Source organism: Hordeum vulgare, chromosome 7H (genome assembly GCF_904849725.1).
Source record: "Hordeum vulgare subsp. vulgare chromosome 7H, MorexV3_pseudomolecules_assembly, whole genome shotgun sequence".
Taxonomy (NCBI): domain Eukaryota; kingdom Viridiplantae; phylum Streptophyta; class Magnoliopsida; order Poales; family Poaceae; genus Hordeum; species Hordeum vulgare.
The window spans coordinates 457831305-457851203 of NC_058524.1; the positions used below are offsets into that span (position 1 = coordinate 457831305).

General features: G+C 47.5%; 1 protein-coding gene across 1 annotated transcript; it reads left to right on the forward strand.

Moving 5' to 3' along the window:
- Positions 1–18676: 18676 nt before the first annotated feature.
- LOC123413389 (RING-H2 finger protein ATL39-like) lies at positions 18677–19237 on the forward strand. Its single transcript, XM_045106319.1, has one exon. It carries the CDS (start codon positions 18677–18679, stop codon positions 19235–19237), a length of 561 nt encoding a protein of 186 aa, XP_044962254.1.
- Positions 19238–19899: the final 662 nt, after the last annotated feature.

Here is a 19899-nt window from a genome sequence, read left to right on the forward strand (position 1 = left end):
ATACTTCCTTCACAAACGTGACACGTTCCCTCTCGATACCAAGAGACTACCTCGAAGATGGTGCAGTTTATAAACGGCATCGGGTAAGGCCCACCCAGACCGCGTCCAAACTTTTTACGACACCCTACAAGGGGCATGTGATGACGTCGTGCCTGATCCTGAGGACTGGGGATGCCCCTCCCACGACTGCACAAGGCATACCCATGTCACAAGTACATCACATATGACATCATATGGTTCAGAGCCATAAAGAAACCGATTTTATTCCTGCCAAAGTTTCAAGATTAGATTTAGTGCAACCAACATTTTTATTTTCTCGAAGTATGTAAAAGAAATAAAATTTGGCACTATACGTAATGCCTTAATAGTAATCTAAAAACCTTACAGTATTGCTCTAGGTATTTCTTCGTCATGTCAATAAAAAAACTATGATGTGAATTTGAAGTAATTAAATACCATACCAGATGAATGTCATGGAAGTTAAACACGGATATTCAAAATAGAAGTTAAACACGAATTTGCACACACATGAACATATTTTCATGTGTAAGCCGTGTGTACTTGTCATAGGGCACTCGGCTTACATTTCTGCTCCCGGCTTACTCAATGTACAGAAAATGCGGGAGTTAGCCAAATATCACGCGCGCTCTCTCCAAAATAGACCGCGCTTTCTGTTTTTTTTTCAAATCGTGCGCTCACTCACCTCTCCCCTCCACCTCGCGCAGCAGATCCCACCACTGCCCCTGCACCGGAGCTCCCCACCCGATCTCCCTCCACCGCCCCTGCGTCTCCGTCGGCCCCCTCCATCGCCCCTGCGCCGCCCCCCTCCACCACCCTGGGCGCCGGCCCCCTCCATCGCCCTTGCGCCGCCCCCCTCCACCGCCCCGGGCGCCGCCCCCCTCCACCGCCCCGGGCGCCGGCCCCCTCCATCGCCCCTGCGCCGCCCCCCTCCGTCGCCCCGGACGCCGGCCCCCTCCGTCGCCCCCTCCACGGGCCCCCTCCACCGCCCCTCCACCGGCCCCCTCCACCGCCCCCTCCACCGGCCCCCTCCACCGCCCCCTCCGCCGCCCCTCCACCGCCCCCCTCCACCCCCTCCATCTTCCCCTCCGTCGCCCCTGCACCGCCCCCTCCACCGTCCCCTTCGTCGCCCCCCTCCACCAGCCCCCTCCACCAGCCCCTCCACCGCCCCCCTCCACCGCCCCTCTACAGGTCCCTCCACCGACCCCCTCCACCTCCCCTCCACCGGCCCCTCCACCTCCCCTCCACCGGCCCCGGCACCGTCACCTGCACGGGCACCCCCACCATGTCCCAACCACCAGCTCCCCCCGCCGCCCGCCAGGGTTGAGGTCAGCGGGCCACGGCCGCCGCACCATCTTCTCTGCACTGGTAAGTCTCTCTCTCTCTCCCTATATATCTCTCTCTTATCTCTCTGACTGGGTGTTTCTGTTTATGCAGATAGACTAGGCTCCTCCAGCACAAGGTGCTCAAAGACTAGGCTCCTCCAGCAGCAAGGTGCTAGAAGATTTTCCTCCAGCAGCAAGGTGCTAGAAGATTTTCCTCCAGCAGCAAGGTGCTCCTCCTAGCATTATTTGAGGTGGAAGGTTCATTTTCGGTGGTGCATGTATCTATGTAGCTAAGGTGGATATGCAGATATGCTATGAAGTGGTGTCAAGTTTTAGGTGATTTAAAATCAGAGATTCATTTGTTTGTTGGTGGTGCAACAGAAAACAACCTGAAATGTTTGAAAGGTTGTAGATTCTTACATTATAATTTGAGAAAGGTGTTTGAAAGGTGGTGCAACAGAAAACAACAGAAAATCTGATTTGTTTGAGAATTACATCAAAGAAAGCCATTTGGAATTTGGTCTTGCTAATAATTTCTTGGGTTAGTTTAATTTTGAAGTAATAGTAACTATGGATGATATAACACGAGGAACATGGATAATTATCAAACATGTCGGGTGGCAAATAAACAAAGAACGACTTATTAAGGAACTATAGAATATGTTGTGTTTTGGTTTGTGCATGTGAATTATGTTTGATTCTAGTTTTCACTTTATTGTAGGACACACATCAATTTGACATTGGAAGGGTCGTGGCAAGGCTTTTTGCTGGAGGGACAACCATTGCCGAGCACACTTCGAGGGTAAGAATAATTTTCCTCAAAGGATTTATATATATGTAAATCATGTAGCTAGCTAGTCGCGTTACCTATGCGTCTCCCGTTCGAAAAAGTTACATTATTTATAAATATGCAACTCTTTGCATATTTATAACCGTAACTCTTTCGAATTGTCCAGCGTTTTCCACGGACAGCCCGAGGATGTGTAGGCTGGCTTCGCTTTCATGCACTACTCTGATCCGACACAGAATTTTGGCAGCATCTCCCCCTTGTTCTCCGGATACACATTCTCTCTGCTTATGTCGAGACGTGTATTTGGAGAACAGCGGGGAGGTGCTGCCAAAATTCTGTGTCGGATCGGAGTAGGGCATGAAAGCGAAGCCAACCTACACATCCTCGGGTGGGATTAGAACCCATCCTTACCTATTAGGTAGTTTTGAGTTCATGCCGTAAAAACTGAATAGTTGTAATTAATTGAACTAATACTGGTTGAAACTACTTGGTCAATGAAAAACACATCAGATGGAGGATCGTGAGTGGATGTATAGTGGACGACTGAGTGGAGGGGATGTGCTTCCAGAATGGATTACAAAGACAAAACAGTTCTTGGAAGTAGCATTTTCCAGGCACACAGGACATGGTGGAGTTTGGTGCCCTTGCACCAGTTGTGGGAACAACAAGGAAAAAACAAAGGATGAAATGGGTTGGCACCTTCTTAAGAATGGGTTTATGCCAAACTACCATCGGTGGGTCGCGCATGGTGAGTTTGAGCCCCAGCGTGCGAGAGAGTCGGTGGTACGACAACGCACAGACTCACCCGAATATGTTACTCATGTTGAATTCATGCTAGATGACCTAGAAAATGCTGCATCGCCCGAAAATCCTGCGTAGGTGAAGAGGGGCTCGGGGAGGAGGATGAGGAGCAAATGACGAGTAAGTTCTATGAAACTTTGAATGGGGCACAGAGACCCTTACACGGGCATACAGAGGTCACTCAACTGGATGGCATGGCACGCCTGCTTGCTGTGAAGGCCCAGTTTGGCTGGACTAGATCTTCCTTTGATACACTTCTGACCGTTGTTCGCACTCTTTTGCCAAAAGACAACATTTTGCCAAAGAACATGTATGAGTCAAACAAAATCTTCAGTGAACTTAAGCTGCCATATGAGCGGATACATGTTTGTCCAAACAAATGTATCTTATTTAGGAAACAACACGCGAATGATAATTACTGCCCAAAGTGCCAATCCTCTAGGTATATTGAGGTTGACGGTGATGATGGTCACAAGAGGCAACTCAAGATCCCACACAAGGTCCTTCGGTATCTTGATCCCATACGAAGGATCCAACGTCTCTTTATGTCCGCGGAGTCTGCCCAAAACATGAAGTGGGCGGCAGAAGGGACTAGATACCGGCTTGGTGTCGTGATACATCCGTCTGATGCTGAAGCATGGAAGGATTTTGTTAAGCGATACCCAAACAAAGCTGGTAAACAGGACAGTGTAGCTATTGCGATAACACTTGATGGGTTCAATCCATTTGGTATGACTAATGCCACATACAGCTGTTGGCCTGTGTTTGTTATTCCGATGAATCTCCCCCCTGGCTTCTGCATGAAACGACAATACATGTTTCTGTCACTGGTAATTCCAGGTCCTGAATATCCAGGCAAGAAGATGAGTTTGTACTTGGAGCCGCTTGTGGATGACTTGATGGTCGCTTGGGATAAAGGGATACGGACATACAACGCCCTAACAAAGAAACACTTTGATATGTATGTTTGGTACTTCACATCCTTGCATGACCTACCAGCACGTGCAATCTTCTGCGGTTGGTGCATACATGGGAAGTGGCCTTGCCCGGTGTGTATGCAGAATCTAATGTTCTATTGGCTGAAGAAAGGTGGGAAGTATACCTGCTTTGACAAGCATCGTCAGTTCCTTCATCCTGATCATCCATTCAAACAAGACAAAAAAACTTCGAGGAAGGTAAAGTTATTGATGCTCCACCACCACCTGTGATGACCGGTCACATGATCAAGGCTCAGTTAGATGGTCTCCAGCCCAATGTCAATGGGTCAGGTTTTGTGGGATATGGAGAGACACATAGCTGGACTCACGTACCATGCCTATGGAGGCTCCCTTACTTTGCGGATCTCCTCCTCCCACATAACATTGACGTAATGCACACTGAAAAGAATATCGCCGAGGCCCTTTTTGGCACAATCTTTGACACTGAGAAGACGAAGGACAACATCAAGGCCAGACTTGATCAAGAGAAACTCTGTGATGGGCCAGATTTAAAAATGGTCGAACCCGGACCCAAAAGAAAAGGGTGGTGCAAGCCACCAGCCCCGTTCTGCCCTGGAAGGAAGCATAGGAAGGTAATTATGAAGTGGGTCTTGGATAAATTGCGGTTCCCTGATGGGTATGCAGGAAATATAATGAAGGGAGTGAATATGAATACGTTGCGAATAGGGGGTCTCAAGAGCCATGATTATCATGTCTGGCTTGAGCGGGTGATGCCGGTGATGATTCGAGGCTTTGTCTCCGAGGAGATTTGGCGAGTGCTGGCGGAGTTAAGCTATTTCTTCCATCAACTTTGTGCTAAAGAGTTAGACCCAAAAATTGTTGACAAGCTAGAGAAACAGGCACCAGAGTTGGTGTGCAAGCTAGAGAAGATCTTTCCACCAAGCTTCTTTAATCCGATGCAACATATGATCTTGCATCTTCCGTCTGAAGCGCGTTTGGGGGGGCCTGTGCAGTACCGTTGGATGTATGGACCTGAGAGAGAAAATAAGAATCTTCGTGCCAAATGCACGAATAAATGTCGTATTGAAGCATCTATAGTCGAGGCCTACCTCAATGAGGAGGTGTCAAACAACACAACAAAGTACTATGATGCCAATATTCCCACTCAGCATAATCCAATCCTTCGTTACAATGTCATCACCCCGAACGATCTACCTCGGCTTAGCATCTTCTCAGGGATAGGTGGCAGAGCAAGTGGTAGAAGACCCAGACACATAAAACATCCGGAGTGGATGACTATTACGTCGTACGTGTTGACAAACATGCCTGAAGTACAACCGTACATTGAGTAAGTGCTTCCTATATTTTTCGCAAATAATCACAATTAAGTTTGTGTATGCCTTAACTTCCTTCCAATTGCTACAGAGAATTCACACTTGAATGCTGGAACCTAGAAAGGCCTCCTACCGAAGAGGAGAGGGAACATATCTTTAAAAAAGGCGGTAAAGGAAATGGCGGTTTCATTCCTTGGTTCGCGGCAAAAGTATGCCAATTTGTCCAACTTTCTTCTAGTGTCCACATTTCAAGTTGGTGTCGTTTTCAACTCATACATCAAACTTTTCTTATTGAACTTGTAGGCAAAAAGGGACCCTATGAGAGCCGATTTGAAAGATTTTGCCATAGGCTTCACATGTTCCGCCAAGAAATTGAATGCTTACGATGTGAATGGGTATCGCTTTCATACCCATTGTTACGACATGAGCCGGCCCGGTGTAAAGACATAAAACAGCGGGGTCGAAACACTAGGGTCAGATGGACTTTACTACTATGGTAGAGTCGAGGAAATGATCGAGCTGGATTACGGTTTGGGCGACCGGCAAAACCCTGTTGTATTCAGATGCCATTGGTTCGACCCAACCAGAGTCAGGCGGCACCCAGACATAGGATGGGTCGAAATTCAGCGAGCATACAAGTATGACGGAGATGATGTCTATATTTTGGCTAACCAGGCCAAGCAGGTATTCTATCTACCATATGCATGCCAAACAGTGAAGAACCTGAAGGGCTGGGATGTTGTGATCAATGTACCCACGCATAGTAAACCAGCTGCTCCAACCGATGAAGATTACCAACGCATAAATCCTAACACATATGAGGGTGAGTTCTATCAGGAAGACGGGCTCATAGGAGAATTTAGTATTCACTTGCCCACTGACGACGATGAAATGGAAGTAGACGGTGAGCAAGATGAAGATGATGGCATGGAAGGAGGCGATGAGCCGGATGTTGATGAAATCATTGAAGACCCCATGGACCTGAATTTACTTGAACGAGTCCGTCTAGGTGAAGACGATGAGTCAGACGGTCCACCTCCAGACTACGATTCAAGATGGTGAGACGACATGCGTGACAGCGACGATGAAACTCCCGGGCCAACTGATGATCCAAACGATGAGGACTATGACTTTTGAAACTTGTAACAACTCTATGTACCATGAACTTGTACCAACAAGACGTGTGATAGCGATGATGTACTTTTGGATGTAAACCAACTCTATGTACTATCTACTCCTAAATGTGAACTTTGTCGAGTCTAAATACTTGATGTACTTCTAGATGTAAGGCAACTCTATGTTCTATGAACTTGTGCTTGTTGCCAAGAAGTTCTCGCCCTATGATTTTGAACTTTTGCACATGTTTTTTTGTGATAGCATATGAACTTTTAAACGTGAACTTCTGAAGTGCTCTACTTTTGCATATGAACTTTTAAACATGGCCTTCTCAACTCCTTTAGTTTTGCATATGAACTTTTGAACTGCTTCTGCATATGAACTGATTTTGTTTTGGATATGATGCTTTCAACATGAACTAATCGCAATATTGTTTCTCGGTGCAGGTGACTGAAAGATGCCATGCAACAAAAAGAAAAAAGTTGTGAGACTTGGCAATGTGATTGAAAGGTTAGGTAAGGCGATGGGGGTAAAAAAGAAGGGCACAGGTGCAACACGTTCCACAAAGGCAGGCAGGGGCAAACCCGCACAACGAGCCACAGTGGATGGTCCCCGAGCTAGACGAGTTGATAGTATGCTTGTACCATGTGTTGCTAGCCCTATCCCCTCCGCCCATTCTGAGGAGGAGTCGGAGGAGGAGGAGAGTGAGGAGCCAGCTGTGGAGGAAAGGGAGGAGGGGGAGGAGGAGAGGGAGGAGGACCTAGTTGAGGAGGAGGAGTTGGAGGACGGAGAGTATACGGTGGAGGAATCGGCAAAGGACATGGAATGGCCGGTTCCTAAGGAGACCAAAATCTGGTTGCGTGGGGTGTCCACTCTCCCTTCGCGGCCATATCCACAGTAAGTGCTTTTGTGGACTCTTAACTATGTCTTTACATTCAAGTTTTTTGCCAATACTAACTCGCTTGCCTTTCTATTGTGCAGGGCCTTCATGGTTATTCCAGAAACCACAATCCTGCCACGCCAGCCAAGCACCATCATTGGTTGTCTTTGCAGGCATCATTACCCTGGCCTGGTTTCCATAGGAGACGGTGAGGAGGAGCTAGCTTGGTCTTGGGAGCATTGGAAACGCGCTCCAGATACGAAAGACAAGTGGGGCAGGGAATACCGCAATGCTGCAGAGCGGGTGGTCAACGATTTTTGGGTAAAATTCTTAGTCAGTTTTCATAGTTATTTATTTAGCAATATTCAAAATCATTGCATCGATAACTGTTTTATGCGAATTGATGTACTTTCGTAGGACTTCTTTACTTGCGTTGAGGGTATGGAGGATGAAGCTAATGATATTGTGGAGGAGATTGCCAAGAAGGTTGTCCAAGACATGCCTTACCATGCTCGTGTCAACTCCGTGGTGAAGTATTTCGCCTATGAACGCGAGATGCTTCTCCCAAAGGCGCTAGCCCGTAGAGTGCATCTCACCCGTTCCATGTACATGAAGGTAGTTTTCATTTAGCTGTGATTGCCTGGATTAAAACAACTTAGTTTCATTCCTAAGTTGGATATATTTGACATGTTTCAGGCGGTTCCTCCGTGGTGCAACAACAAGATTCCTTGCTACCAGCAAATCATATCTAGGTGGATAAACCCGGAGTGGAGGGCCACACACACAGCGGCTTCGGAGCGGCGTGCCTTGATGGGTGGTCCGGTACACCTTCAAGGCAACCTCAACCTCCATGCTTACGTGCAGAAGAAGGTAATAATATCATTTGGTTTATGAACTTCTCAACTTGTGCCCTTATGGATATTATTGCTTCTATTGCAGAATAGGGAGAGAGGTGAGGGTGAAGAGCTTCTCAATACCTTCACGGGATTATGTCTCTCACGTAAGTCAAAGAAACCGGAAGGGGGGTGGGTCAACCCAGGGGCTGGCTTTAGGATTAATGCATATAGTGGGAAGTTCAAGGAGTGCAACGGGCCCGACTCTGATCCGGCCTCACAAGACATTGACGTTATGGTTTCCCTCAAGTCGGGAGAAGGCAAGAAGCGTGGCCGGTTATATGTTGGTGACGGTTCCATTCGTAAGAAGAACATTCCAAAACTCACCCACCTTCGTGCTACCACATCGAGCTCAGGTCCTGCTATTGAGCGTCGCCCACAACCTGGGATGGACATGCTGCATCAGTTCCATGTATGTTTTACTTCACTGATCTTCCTTCTGATTTTATCTTTGCATTGCAACGATGGTGAACTTGTTGTGCTGGCATATTGTAGGTCCGCCTAGAGGAAGAAAGCAGGCTACGACAGGAAGCTCAGGCCAATGCCCTACTTCAACAAGAGCAAGCCATGAAAATGCAGCAAACCCTAATTCAGCAGCAGGAATTCATGGCTAAACAACAGGCAGCCCTGCAGGAGACGTTTGCTCGGTTCAGTAATAACATGCAGTGTTCAACTTTGCCGGATCTTTCTCCTGTTCCGCCTCTTCCTACATTCAGCCTTGTAAGTCTTCAACTTTTCAACTTTTCAACCATGCATCTTACCATCATTCTTAAATCATCTTACCATCTTACTATCATGCTTGAACTATCCATAGTCAGGAGAACACTTCAATGCCTTTGTGGTTGCTGGATCTACACCTACCCAAGCAAGGCCAATGACACGCACTGTGGCTGAAGATGCTTTGACCTCCATGCCACAATGATCACTCGAGGTACTTGTCTATGCTTGTACATTATTCATGCTTGTGTCTTGTCATTGGTTGTGCCTCTCAACTCAGAACTTTGCATTGCTGCTAGTAGAGCCCACAAGTGTTGATCCTTGTATTATTCATACTTCTTAGCTTCAAGTTGAAACTTATATGTTCATGTTTATTGACTCTTGTGCCTTATCTTCAAGTTGAAACTTATATGTTCATGTTTATTGACTCTTGTGCCTTATCTTCAAGTTGAAACTTATATGGTCATGTTTATTGACTCTTGTGCCTTATCTTCAAGTTGAAACTTATATGTTCATGTTTATTGACTCTTGTGCCTTATCTTCAAGTTGAAACTTATATGTTCATGTTTATTGACTCTTGTGCCTTATCGATCATTTGCAATTTAATTTTGGAAACTCATGCGTGTGCTATTGAACTTATAGGTTTGTATCGAGCACGGATACCGTCGACGGTGGGCATACATGTTGTGGTGGAAGTTCATTGCATATTGTAGGTTGAACTCATGCTTTCGTTTGTGAACTCTTCTTGCATATGTATGCATGTTGTTGTGAACCCTCCTTGAATATGTATGTGTGCTTTTGTGGAACTGTATTGGATATGTATGCGTGTGTGGACTTGGAACTCATCATCGGATTGTTATTGTTGTGAACTTGTAATATATTGGATATGTGTGCATGACCATTTCATTTGTGTTCTTGTTGCATATGTACGCATACACATGTTTTTGTGAAATTATATTGTTGTTGTGTTCTATTGGATATGTAATATATTGTTGTGATCTATTGGATATGTAATATATTGTTGTTGCTACTATCTATAATTTTTTTTGCTCTTGGGCGCTGTAAGCCGTGTGCCCCAGGCTTTGGCACCCGGCTTATAGGCCGTTTGTCCCAGGCGTTGGGGACTGTAAGACGTGTGTCCCAGATAATAGCACCCGGCTTATAGGACGTGTGTCCCAGGCGCTGGGGATGTAAGCCGTGTGCCCCAGACACTACCACCTGGCCTATATATAACCCGTGTGCCAGATTCGGCCCTCGGTTTATATGTAAACCGTGCGTGTCACACTGGCCCTCGGTTTATATATAACCCGTGCGCCCGGTATATATAAACCGTGTGACTGCAGACCCTCGGCTTATATATAAACCGTGTGACGGTAGGCCCTCGGCTTATATATAAACCGTGTGACGGTAAGCCCTCGGCTTATATATAAACCGTGTGATGGTAGGCCCTCGGCTTATATGAACCGTCACGGGGCTTGCCGTTAGAACCACGTTGCCGTTATGTGTAAATCGTGTGTCCGTTGGGACTCAGATTACGTGGGTGCACTCGGCTTATATGTAAGCCGAGTCTTTTAATTGTTGCTCTCGGCTTACACTAGATAAGCCGGTCCTTAGTAAGGCGTGTGTTATAAGCCAAGGAAAACACCCGGCTTATAAGTTTTTTCCTGTAATCCGTCGTAAGCCGAGTGTTTCGGGCACTCGGCTTATAAGTTTTTTCCTGTAGTGCACTTTGTGTCTATGATTGCATGTGTCACTTTTGTTCTTCCTTGCATGCATGCATACCATATGTTTCATGCCATGTCTTGTCCTTGTGTTTGCTTGTGTTATCATGTGATGAGTTGTGGTGTTGTGATCTTGTGGTTATGTGGTGATACTCATGAGGTGTTGGAGTGTGTAGTAGATGTGGTGGTTCTCACCTTCAATCCACTTTGGAATGTAAAACCCTTTTCTTTACTTTTATCTCATGTTCAAAATTACATCTTCCCAAAAGCTGTTTTTAAATGTCTTGTGATTAGAGTTTATTGTGGGGATGATGATGTGTTGATTTGAAGTTTTGTACTTGGTCTTAAGGGTGAATATAATTCACAAAATAGTATAAATAAATGCTGTTTTGGAATTATGAAAGTAGCCCCATAAATGTTGGTAGTATTTTATTTAAATAGCTGGTTCATTTCCAGGTCTAGGGCAATTTTCCTTTTGATTTTATCCCTTTTATTTTGCCCTGTGCCTATTTTTTTCTTTCTCTGTTTAATGTATAAATGGAAATAGTCAGGGGGTTCTATTTTCTATCTGGCACACTAAGTGGGCTCCCTCCCACTTAGCGGCCCATCTCTTCCCTCCTCCCTCCCGTGTGCGCTAGCAGCCCAAGCCCAGCTCGCTCCCTCCTTTCCCCTGACACCGTTCTCTCCCCCCTGCACCTTTTCGTCAAGCTCCAGACAGAGAGCGCCGCCGCGTCTACCCCCGCCTCTCCGTCGAACTTCGCCGGCGACCATGTCCGGGGGCTCGAGCAGGGTGCCCGCGCTCCATTCCCGGCGCTAGGAGCTCCGGAGGGCAACTACACCGACGAGCTCGACCTCGTCAACAACAAGGTCCCGGTGATCTTCGGCTTCTTCCTCGGTTCCGCGTCAGGGTTGCAGCAACCTCTTCTTCCCCTCCGATCCGGCTCCTTCTCCTTCGGGTCGACGTTTTCCTTCCTTCCCAAGGTGAGCAGGACTCTCCTTCCCCCTTCTCCGTCGGGTGGTGCGCAGTAGGATGATCTTGCGCCTCTGTGCATAGCAGGAAGCGATAGTTGATGTTGTGTGGTGCAGAGGTGATGTAGGTGTGTTGTGCTCGTTAGTTTCAGTAGCAATAGGGGTTACCTCCTCGAAGCCTGAGGTTCTCCTCCTTTGTAGCGCAGTAGCAATTGCTGCAGCAGAGAACGCCGGCGACCTCCCTGTCGCGGGCTCTCTGACGGGCAGAGTAGCAGCAGGTGCTCGTGATGAGGAGTGTTCTTGGGGTGCAGGTGTGTATGTTGTGTGGTGCGTGCAGGAATCAGCAGCAGGTGGTGTGTCGTCCTCGTAGCCCTAGTGCACCCCGTCGTAGCGCGGCAGCAGCAACAGAGCAGCGCTGGCGAGATTCCTTCCCTGCTTCGGCAAGCCATCGGCGCAGAGCAGTAGAGAAGGATCCCTTTTCTTCTTTCCTGCTCCTTTCGGTTCAGACTTCGAGCCGTAGCCCAGTGGTAGCTGTGGGTGTGTACCTGTTGTGAGGTCGTGTGCTCGATCCCCCTCGGTACATTTTTCTTTGGCTTTCTATTTTCCCTCCAGCGAAGTAGCTACAAAGAGAGAATACCTTGTTTGGCCTCCTTGTTCTGTCGAGCGAAGCAGAGCAGCGCAGTGGTGCAGTGGGTTGCTGAGCACCAGGAGCACAGGGGATCGAATCCCAGTGTGCCCCCTTTTATTTTTTTCCCTTCTTGTTATATGTTTTACTTCCTCTTTGTTGTGCTGTTCTTGTGACACCAAAGCATAGGTGGCCATGGCATTTTCTTTATTTTCCCTTGCTGTTATATCTATGTTAGGTGATGTAGTGTGTGTGGATGGCTTGTGAGAATTGCATGTATGTGTGAGGCCATATATATATGGAGTAGCTTTACATGTTGTGTGTGCATGGTGGTGTTTCCTAGTAGTTTATCCTAGGTGAAGCTAGCAAGTGAAGAGGTAGCTTGTGTAGCTTCTTCTTTGTTGTAGGTGCTATCATTTGTTGATGCACTAGGTTGTGTGTTTATATATGGAGTTGACCTTGTTCTAGTTGGTTGCTAGGGTCATATGTGCAAGTGTGTGGTGTTGACCTTGAGTATGTTGTGCTTGTGGGTGATGTGGACTAGGAGTGTGTGTGAGTAACATCCCCCCCCTTGGCAAGCAAGCCTTGCACCTCCACATGTCCATATGTGAGAGGGCATGGCATGATATTTGTGTGAGACGCTTAAAAGTAGGGGTTGTGAAGTTGATGTGCATGACACAAACATGGGGTTCAAATTAACCCCCATGTCACTTTGTCATTGTGCACATAAGCTCAACCTTTGTAGTTGTTGTTTTAGTAGGAACTACATGAAATGATGCCCATTCCCTAGGCATGATTTGGAGTAGTTCCCTCTCCCTTAAATTGTGGTCATTTGATCCAAGTAGATGCCCACATTTTATATATGTTTGTAGGGTAGAAACTCCCAAGGAATCCAGTGGTGAAGTTAGTTTTGCTATTGGGATACTTTATGGAGTGGACATATTCAGATTTGTTGCAAGTTTGATCTTGGTTTCCATGGAATAGGTGGAGCCCAAGGGCATGAGTTTTTATGTGATAGTAGTAGGAGTTTTGCTCAACACCATAGTGGTGTCATTTGTCACTTGGTGTTATTTGTGTGCAAACTATGCCTAGACAAAGTGGGCATGTGGCTGAAAAAGTCCAGCTTAGTGAAATCTGGAATTTCACTAAGTCTGGGAATTCTGGATACATTTTCTTCTCGTATAGATGAGGATGTGCTGGTCATTGTGTTGAGAACTAGCCTTAGTTCAGTGCTAGGATTTTGGACCTGATATGTTTGTGAAGCTCCCTGTCAAATTTCATCTCATTTGGAGTCCAGTAGGTTATGTTTTGATTTCTGTCAAAAAGCTTCAGAACAAAGACAGAAATTCAGGTGCAGGAATTTTCACTAAGTCCCTGAGATCTGATGGTTTTGGGAAAGTTTGTGGCTTTGTATCTTCTAGAGTTTAATTCCTTTTGCTGTGATTATTTCTGGTGCTTGTAGTGTTCTTGGTTGGCTACAGCCACATATATTATTTCTCATATTTGGAGGTCTATAGCTATGTTGCATGTAGCTCCCAAAGAGCTAAGATGCAGATTGGGGCAGATTGAGTTGTATAGTCATTTTGATCATTGTGTGTGCTTAGTTGATGTTGTGGTGTTCTTCCTTGCTCCAATCCATTCATGTTGGATTGTTACATGTCTTGGAAACCTGGGAATACCAGATTTGTGACAATTGTGAGTGTGGTGTTGATTCTTCTACGTAGAGCTTCATATCTTGTTTCGTCGATTCCCGTTGATCCGTTGCTCCGGTTGCAATGTTCTTTATATGGTTTTGCATCGATTTCACGAGCCGCATCTGTTCATGCCATCCTCATGCAGGTCAAAATAGCTTAGTGTACAGTTCTGTCCAGAAACTTGCAGTAGTTTATTTTGCTTGTGCTAGTGATAGAAATAGCGATGCATGCTCATTTTTCATCTCATGCATCATGTGATTGTTGCATCTTGTGGTGATGATGTTCATTAGTTGTTATTATTATGTTGGGTAGCACCGGGATCGGAGAACGAATACGTGGAGTCAGGAGAGTACGTGCAGGACGAACCAGAACCATGCCAAGCTGAGGATATCACAGGCAAGATGATATGACCTTGATTCCATCTCTAGACTTGTTATGCTAGTTTCGTTTCCATGTCATATTGCTCGCTGCCTACCATTGAATTAAATTTCCTCTTGATATGCCATGAGCCCAAACACCGTTCCCCTTCCTAGCAAAACTTGTATGGCTAAGTAGGCTTTGCTCAGCTACTAATGATAGCGTTGCTAGATGCAGGTGCTTTGACTCATGTGGTAACATGAGCTTGATAAAATTATCTTAAATTCTGTTATTTAATTAATGCACCTATATACTTGGTAAATGACGGGAGGCCTAGCCTTTTGTCGGGTGCTTTGTTCCGTTATTGCCGCCTTAGTTACCGGTTACCGGTGTTTGATTCCATATTGATCGCTCCTAACACGTTCGGGGTTGTTATGGGGACCCCCTTGATAAATCGCGTAGTGCTAAGGCTTGTCCGGCAGGACCCAACATTGGTTTTAATCTGCTAATCACATAATAACCTGCATAGGGAATAGCTACCCCGAGGAATTTAATCAACAACCCGGGCCAGTGCTCCTCATGAGTGTTGGTCCAAACTAGAGCACTGTGCGGGGCCAACTCAGGGCAACTTGAGAGATTTCTATGAGGCCACTGTACGCGTCGCTCATCCGTCGTGTCCTGAGACTGAGATACGCGGCTCTTATCGGGGTTGTCGACACGACGGGAGGTCCTGCTAGCCTTGCCTTACCTTAGCAGTATATCTTGCATATAGGAATCCCAGTGAAGCTTTGGTTTCCCCCAGAGTTGAGGTTTTCCTCTAAGGAATCCGACGAGATCACGAGATTCGTGATAGAGGATGCCTTTGCGGCCTGTGTACGTTTGTGATGGACTAGTTGGAGCACCCCTGCAGGGTTTAATCTTTCGGAAAGCCATGCCCGCGGTTATGTGGCAACTTGGAATATTTTGTTAACATCCGGTATTAGAAAACTTTAACAAAAGCTAATAAAATTGCCAACTGTGTGCGTAATCGTGACTGTCCCCTCGAAGATCTCTCTTCGATCGGGAACACGGTGGGGTTATGAATGCCGTAGGTAGGTGTTCAGTATCACTTAGTGATCAAGTAATCCCGACCGCTAGTGTAGACCACCTTCACAAGAACTTTGCGTAAGTTAGCCACTAAATCAAGCTTAGGTTGCTGTAGCCTATACACCTCACCCCTACCCTACCTAATAACATGACTAGTTCTGCCACCAAGGTCTTAGATTGCTTAGTCCCCGTGACTCATGGATTCCTCCGAAACTCCCAACAGGTACAGGTACCCCAGAGACAGACGATCCCGACGGCACCCAGCTGGCGTGGCAGTACGACGAGGAGACAGACCGCCTCTACGTGAACTATCCAGAGGATTGAGGCGTGGTCGTGATCGTGGGCCTGCAGGCAGGGTAGCATAGCATTTTCATGTTTTGTAGTCCGTAGCGGAACTACCTTGATTGTATCTGTGATGTACTCTGAGTTATTAATGAGAAGACAGTTGAATCCCGAATTGTCTACTTTTATTATTATTCGTGCTATGTTACTTGCTTGCGAAACGCTTAGTTGCAATTCTTTCCTATTCGGGGGCCTCGACCCCCAGATCGGAAAGGACCACATCTTGGTCGTTACACAGCTTGACTTGCAAGGCATTGGCTCCCCAATGACATAGTGTGAGGTCCTTGAAGCGATCAAGGACATGCCAAACGACAAGCCCCGGGACCGGATGGCTTCACTCGCCTCTTCTTAAAAAAATGTTGGGACATTGTTAAGCCTGACCTCATGAGGGTTATTAGTAATTTTGACGCTCTTCACACCGACAACCTCCAATGGCTCAATTCGGCAAACGTGATGCTCTTGCCCAAAAACGAAGGGGCAGAGGGGATCACTGATTACACACCCATTAGTCTCGTTCATGCGATCACAAAAATTATTGCGAAGGTGCTCTCACGAAGGCTTAGCTCCCACATGGCTGGACTCATATCCAATGCCCAAAGTGCCTTCTTCGAAACAAGAAGCATCCACGACAACTTCTTGTACATTTGCAATATGGCTAGGCGACTCCACAAGAGCAAGACCCCATCCCTCATCTTCAAGCTTGATATCTGCAAGGCCTTCAACACTGTCAAATGAGAGTACTTACTTGAGCTGCTCCAACGACGAGGATTCCCTAGAAAATTTAGGGCCTGGATCACGACTCCACTTACCTCATCCTCCTCGAGGATCATCCTCAACGGTATTTCTGGAAGGCCAATCAAGCATGGTCAGGGCCTACAGCAAGGGGACTCCATATCCCTGCTTTTCTTTGTCATCTCAGTTGACCCACTACAAAGAATTCTCGACGTGGCTACGAGAAAAGATCTCCTTCATAAACTCAGGGGAAAGGGCCCATGATGAGGACATATCTCTACGCGGATGATGCGACTCTCTTCTTGACTCTAACAAAAAGAGACGTGGACAACTTTGCAAACATTTTGCGGGGCTTTGGGGAGGTCACGGGCCTTTGCACCAACTTCCACAAGAGATCGTTCATGCCCATCCATTGCAACCATATTGATTTGTGTTGCTTAACGCAAAGTGTGCTGGCGGCAAGGACGTCCTTCCCCTTGCGCTATTTGGGGCTCCCTCTATCCATTTGGAAACTAAAGTTGGCGGATTTCTAGTTCCTGGTCGACAAGGTTGCGGGCAAGCTAACAACCTAAAAGGGGGAAAACATCACAAGCATTGGACGAACAACTCTCGTCAAGTTCGTGATCACCTCCTAACTGGTCTACCCTGCCACGTTGTTGGTCATCCCGCTAACCATCCTTCTCCATGTAAACAAGCTTGAGAGAGCCTTCTTATGGTCCTGTTCGGGCAAGACAATGGGGGCAAAATGGTAGGTGAATTGGGAGATTGACTGTCGGCCACGCGAGTACGGGGGCCCTCGGGTGCCTAACACCGATAAATACGCGCGCTCTCCGGTTGCGTTAGCTGTGGTATTCATGGAAGGATCCCATCAAGATGTGGGTGGGGATGGGAAACCCTTGTGACAAGGAGGGCCTTAATTTATTCTATATTTCCACCACTATCACCTTCGGCAACGATGCGAGAACCCCATTATGGGACTCGCCTTGGCTCCTTCGACGCAAGCCAAAGGACATCACCCCACTCATCTATGAAGCTTCCACGAGAAAGAATTTGAAGGTGTGTGAGTCCCTAAAAAACAACGCGAGGATCCTCAAGATCAAACCACCCAACAACGTCTCCGCCGAGCACGTCTCACAATTTCTCTCTTTGGATGCTCTTGCATGAGGTCGAACTTGATGAGCTAACCAAAGATGTCATCCTTTGAAAGCACACGACTAGTGGGCTTTACTCGGCAGCATCCGCAGACAATGCACATTCCTCATGGTGGTTCTCTCATCCATGGATATGATGGTTTGGAAGGCTTGGGCTCCTACAAAAGTCAAGTTCTTCGCCTGGTTGGTTCTGCAAGATAGAATCTGGGCTGTCGATAGGTTGGCGAAGCGAGGGTGGTCAAACTGTGGTCTTTGCCCTCTTTGCAAGAGAGTGCAAGAATGTGAAGCTCACCTCTTCTACAAGTTCCGCTATGCTAGACGGCTATATGGTCCTTAGTCATTGACAAATACCGCATTCTTGTGCTTGACATGAACGATTGGGCCTTGCTTGACTCAGTTAAGGTTTGGTGTGTAAATAATTTTTTACGCTATGCCTAAGACATCCCACAGTACGTTTGTCTCATTACTATTTAAAATGAGCGACTGCAAGAGTCTTCGAGCACAAGAGCGCGTCACCAACTATTTTGCTTGCCTCCATCGCGGCAGAGGCTAACCTGTGGACCACGGCTGGTGCCAAAATACTAGGATCAATAATATTGCAAAAGTAATTTGCATGTCCTGTAATCAGGTTACCTGTAACAAATTCTATTATCTCTTGATAAATGAATGAGACAAAGCTTCTGCGTTCCAAAAAAAAAAGACATTTGCATAAACATCTATGCCTTCATCTTTCATTTGCTAATTGTTTACGTCCACACGCCTCCATCGGAAGACGGTCGTGACTATATATCGCACTTGGCAGATTGTTGCTGCCGCATCTACTTCGACCAGCAGCTTCCAAGAACAATACAACTATCACATATGCCATTACATTACCAATTAAGTAAAACTAGCTAGATAGCGATTTTTAATTAGTTTTCGCATCACATTCACACGAACGACCTTGACAACGTTGCCGTAGCGTCGCCGGCCGCACAAACAAACGAAATCGTGCCAACTAAGTCCACGATTTCGCCTTCCTTGAGCGCGCATTTGGCAATGCATCGGCAATTGGCCCCTTGTCCGCTGGACTGCCTTCAACGTAGCTGCGCTGATCCTGGTATAATCTGCTAAAACTCGTATTATAAAACCATACTCCAAAGAAACAGTAGCTAGTTAGTTTGGACTTTGGAGCTGCACTTGCACCAATGCCGTCGCCCCACTCTCGAGCGCACAGCCCAGCGTCGCCACCGTCGAATTCATGGCCGTCGACAAGACCTTCGAAGGATGACTCCGCGTCTCAAGGTGGGATCATCGCTGGCCTCGTCATCGGCTTCGTGGCTTCCTTGCTCCTGTTCACCGTGGCGTGGAGCGTCTTCAAGGGGCACCGCAACAGGCGTGCTCGCGCCCGCGCAGCGGCCGCGGCCGCCGCTCGGCCATGGCCACCGCCGGAATATTACCGCCCACGCAGCGACGAAGATCGGCAGCGGCCAAGCGCCATCGCCCCCAGCCAGACGGCCCGTTTACCGGCGTTCACTTACGGCCCATCCGTGAAGCACAACGCGGCGGGCGGCAGCGAGGAGGCGGCGACGTGCTCCGTGTGCCTCGGCGCGTTCCTGCTCGGTGAGACGGTCCGGCTGCTGCCGGTGTGCCTGCACCTTTACCACGTCGGGTGCATCGATCCCTGGCTGGACGCGCACTCGACGTGCCCGCTCTGCCGCTCCGACACTGACCCGACGGTCGACGACGTCCGGATACCGCCTGTTTAGGCTTTCGTTCTGCCGGCGAGGGGCGTAGATATGTCAGTTATAGCAGCATGCGCTACTGTAAAGATTCGTGAGGATGGTTGAAGTGTACGTTCATGCATTTATTTTGCTGGAGATGATTTTTTTTTAATCCTTTTACAGTACATCAAGTCAATTCGGGTCATCCATTTCTATGGTTTCAAGGGCCAGGACGAGTCAATACTGCACTAGGCCTGCGAGCGGGGGTTTCGGACCTTCTCACTGAACCAGGCCTATTGCCGTTGCTGCGCCTCTCCCACGGGGCAGCTCCGGCAGCCCGAGGGAGTGACGTCGACCTGGGCCGCAGCTGCACCCATCCATGTCCCCCAGCCATGGTATCGGGCAATGCCGCGTCGCACGAGGAAGGCGAGTCGACGAAGTGCCAATGCCGACGTGTGAGCGGCGTTTCGTCCACCATCTCGCCATTCTCACCCACCTGGTAACAGAGGCCCGTCCGTCCAACAATAATAGCCACCTGAATGATCTCCTCCTGCTGAATCTTGACTCAATGCAACAGCTCTTGCATGTGAGTGTATACCTGAACATCGAACTCGATGAAGAGGACATGCAGCCTGCTTCGCGGCTGGGTGGCGCTCCTCCTCACATAAGGCACACACCCTGTGGGCTAGCGACCACTAGTAGAAAAA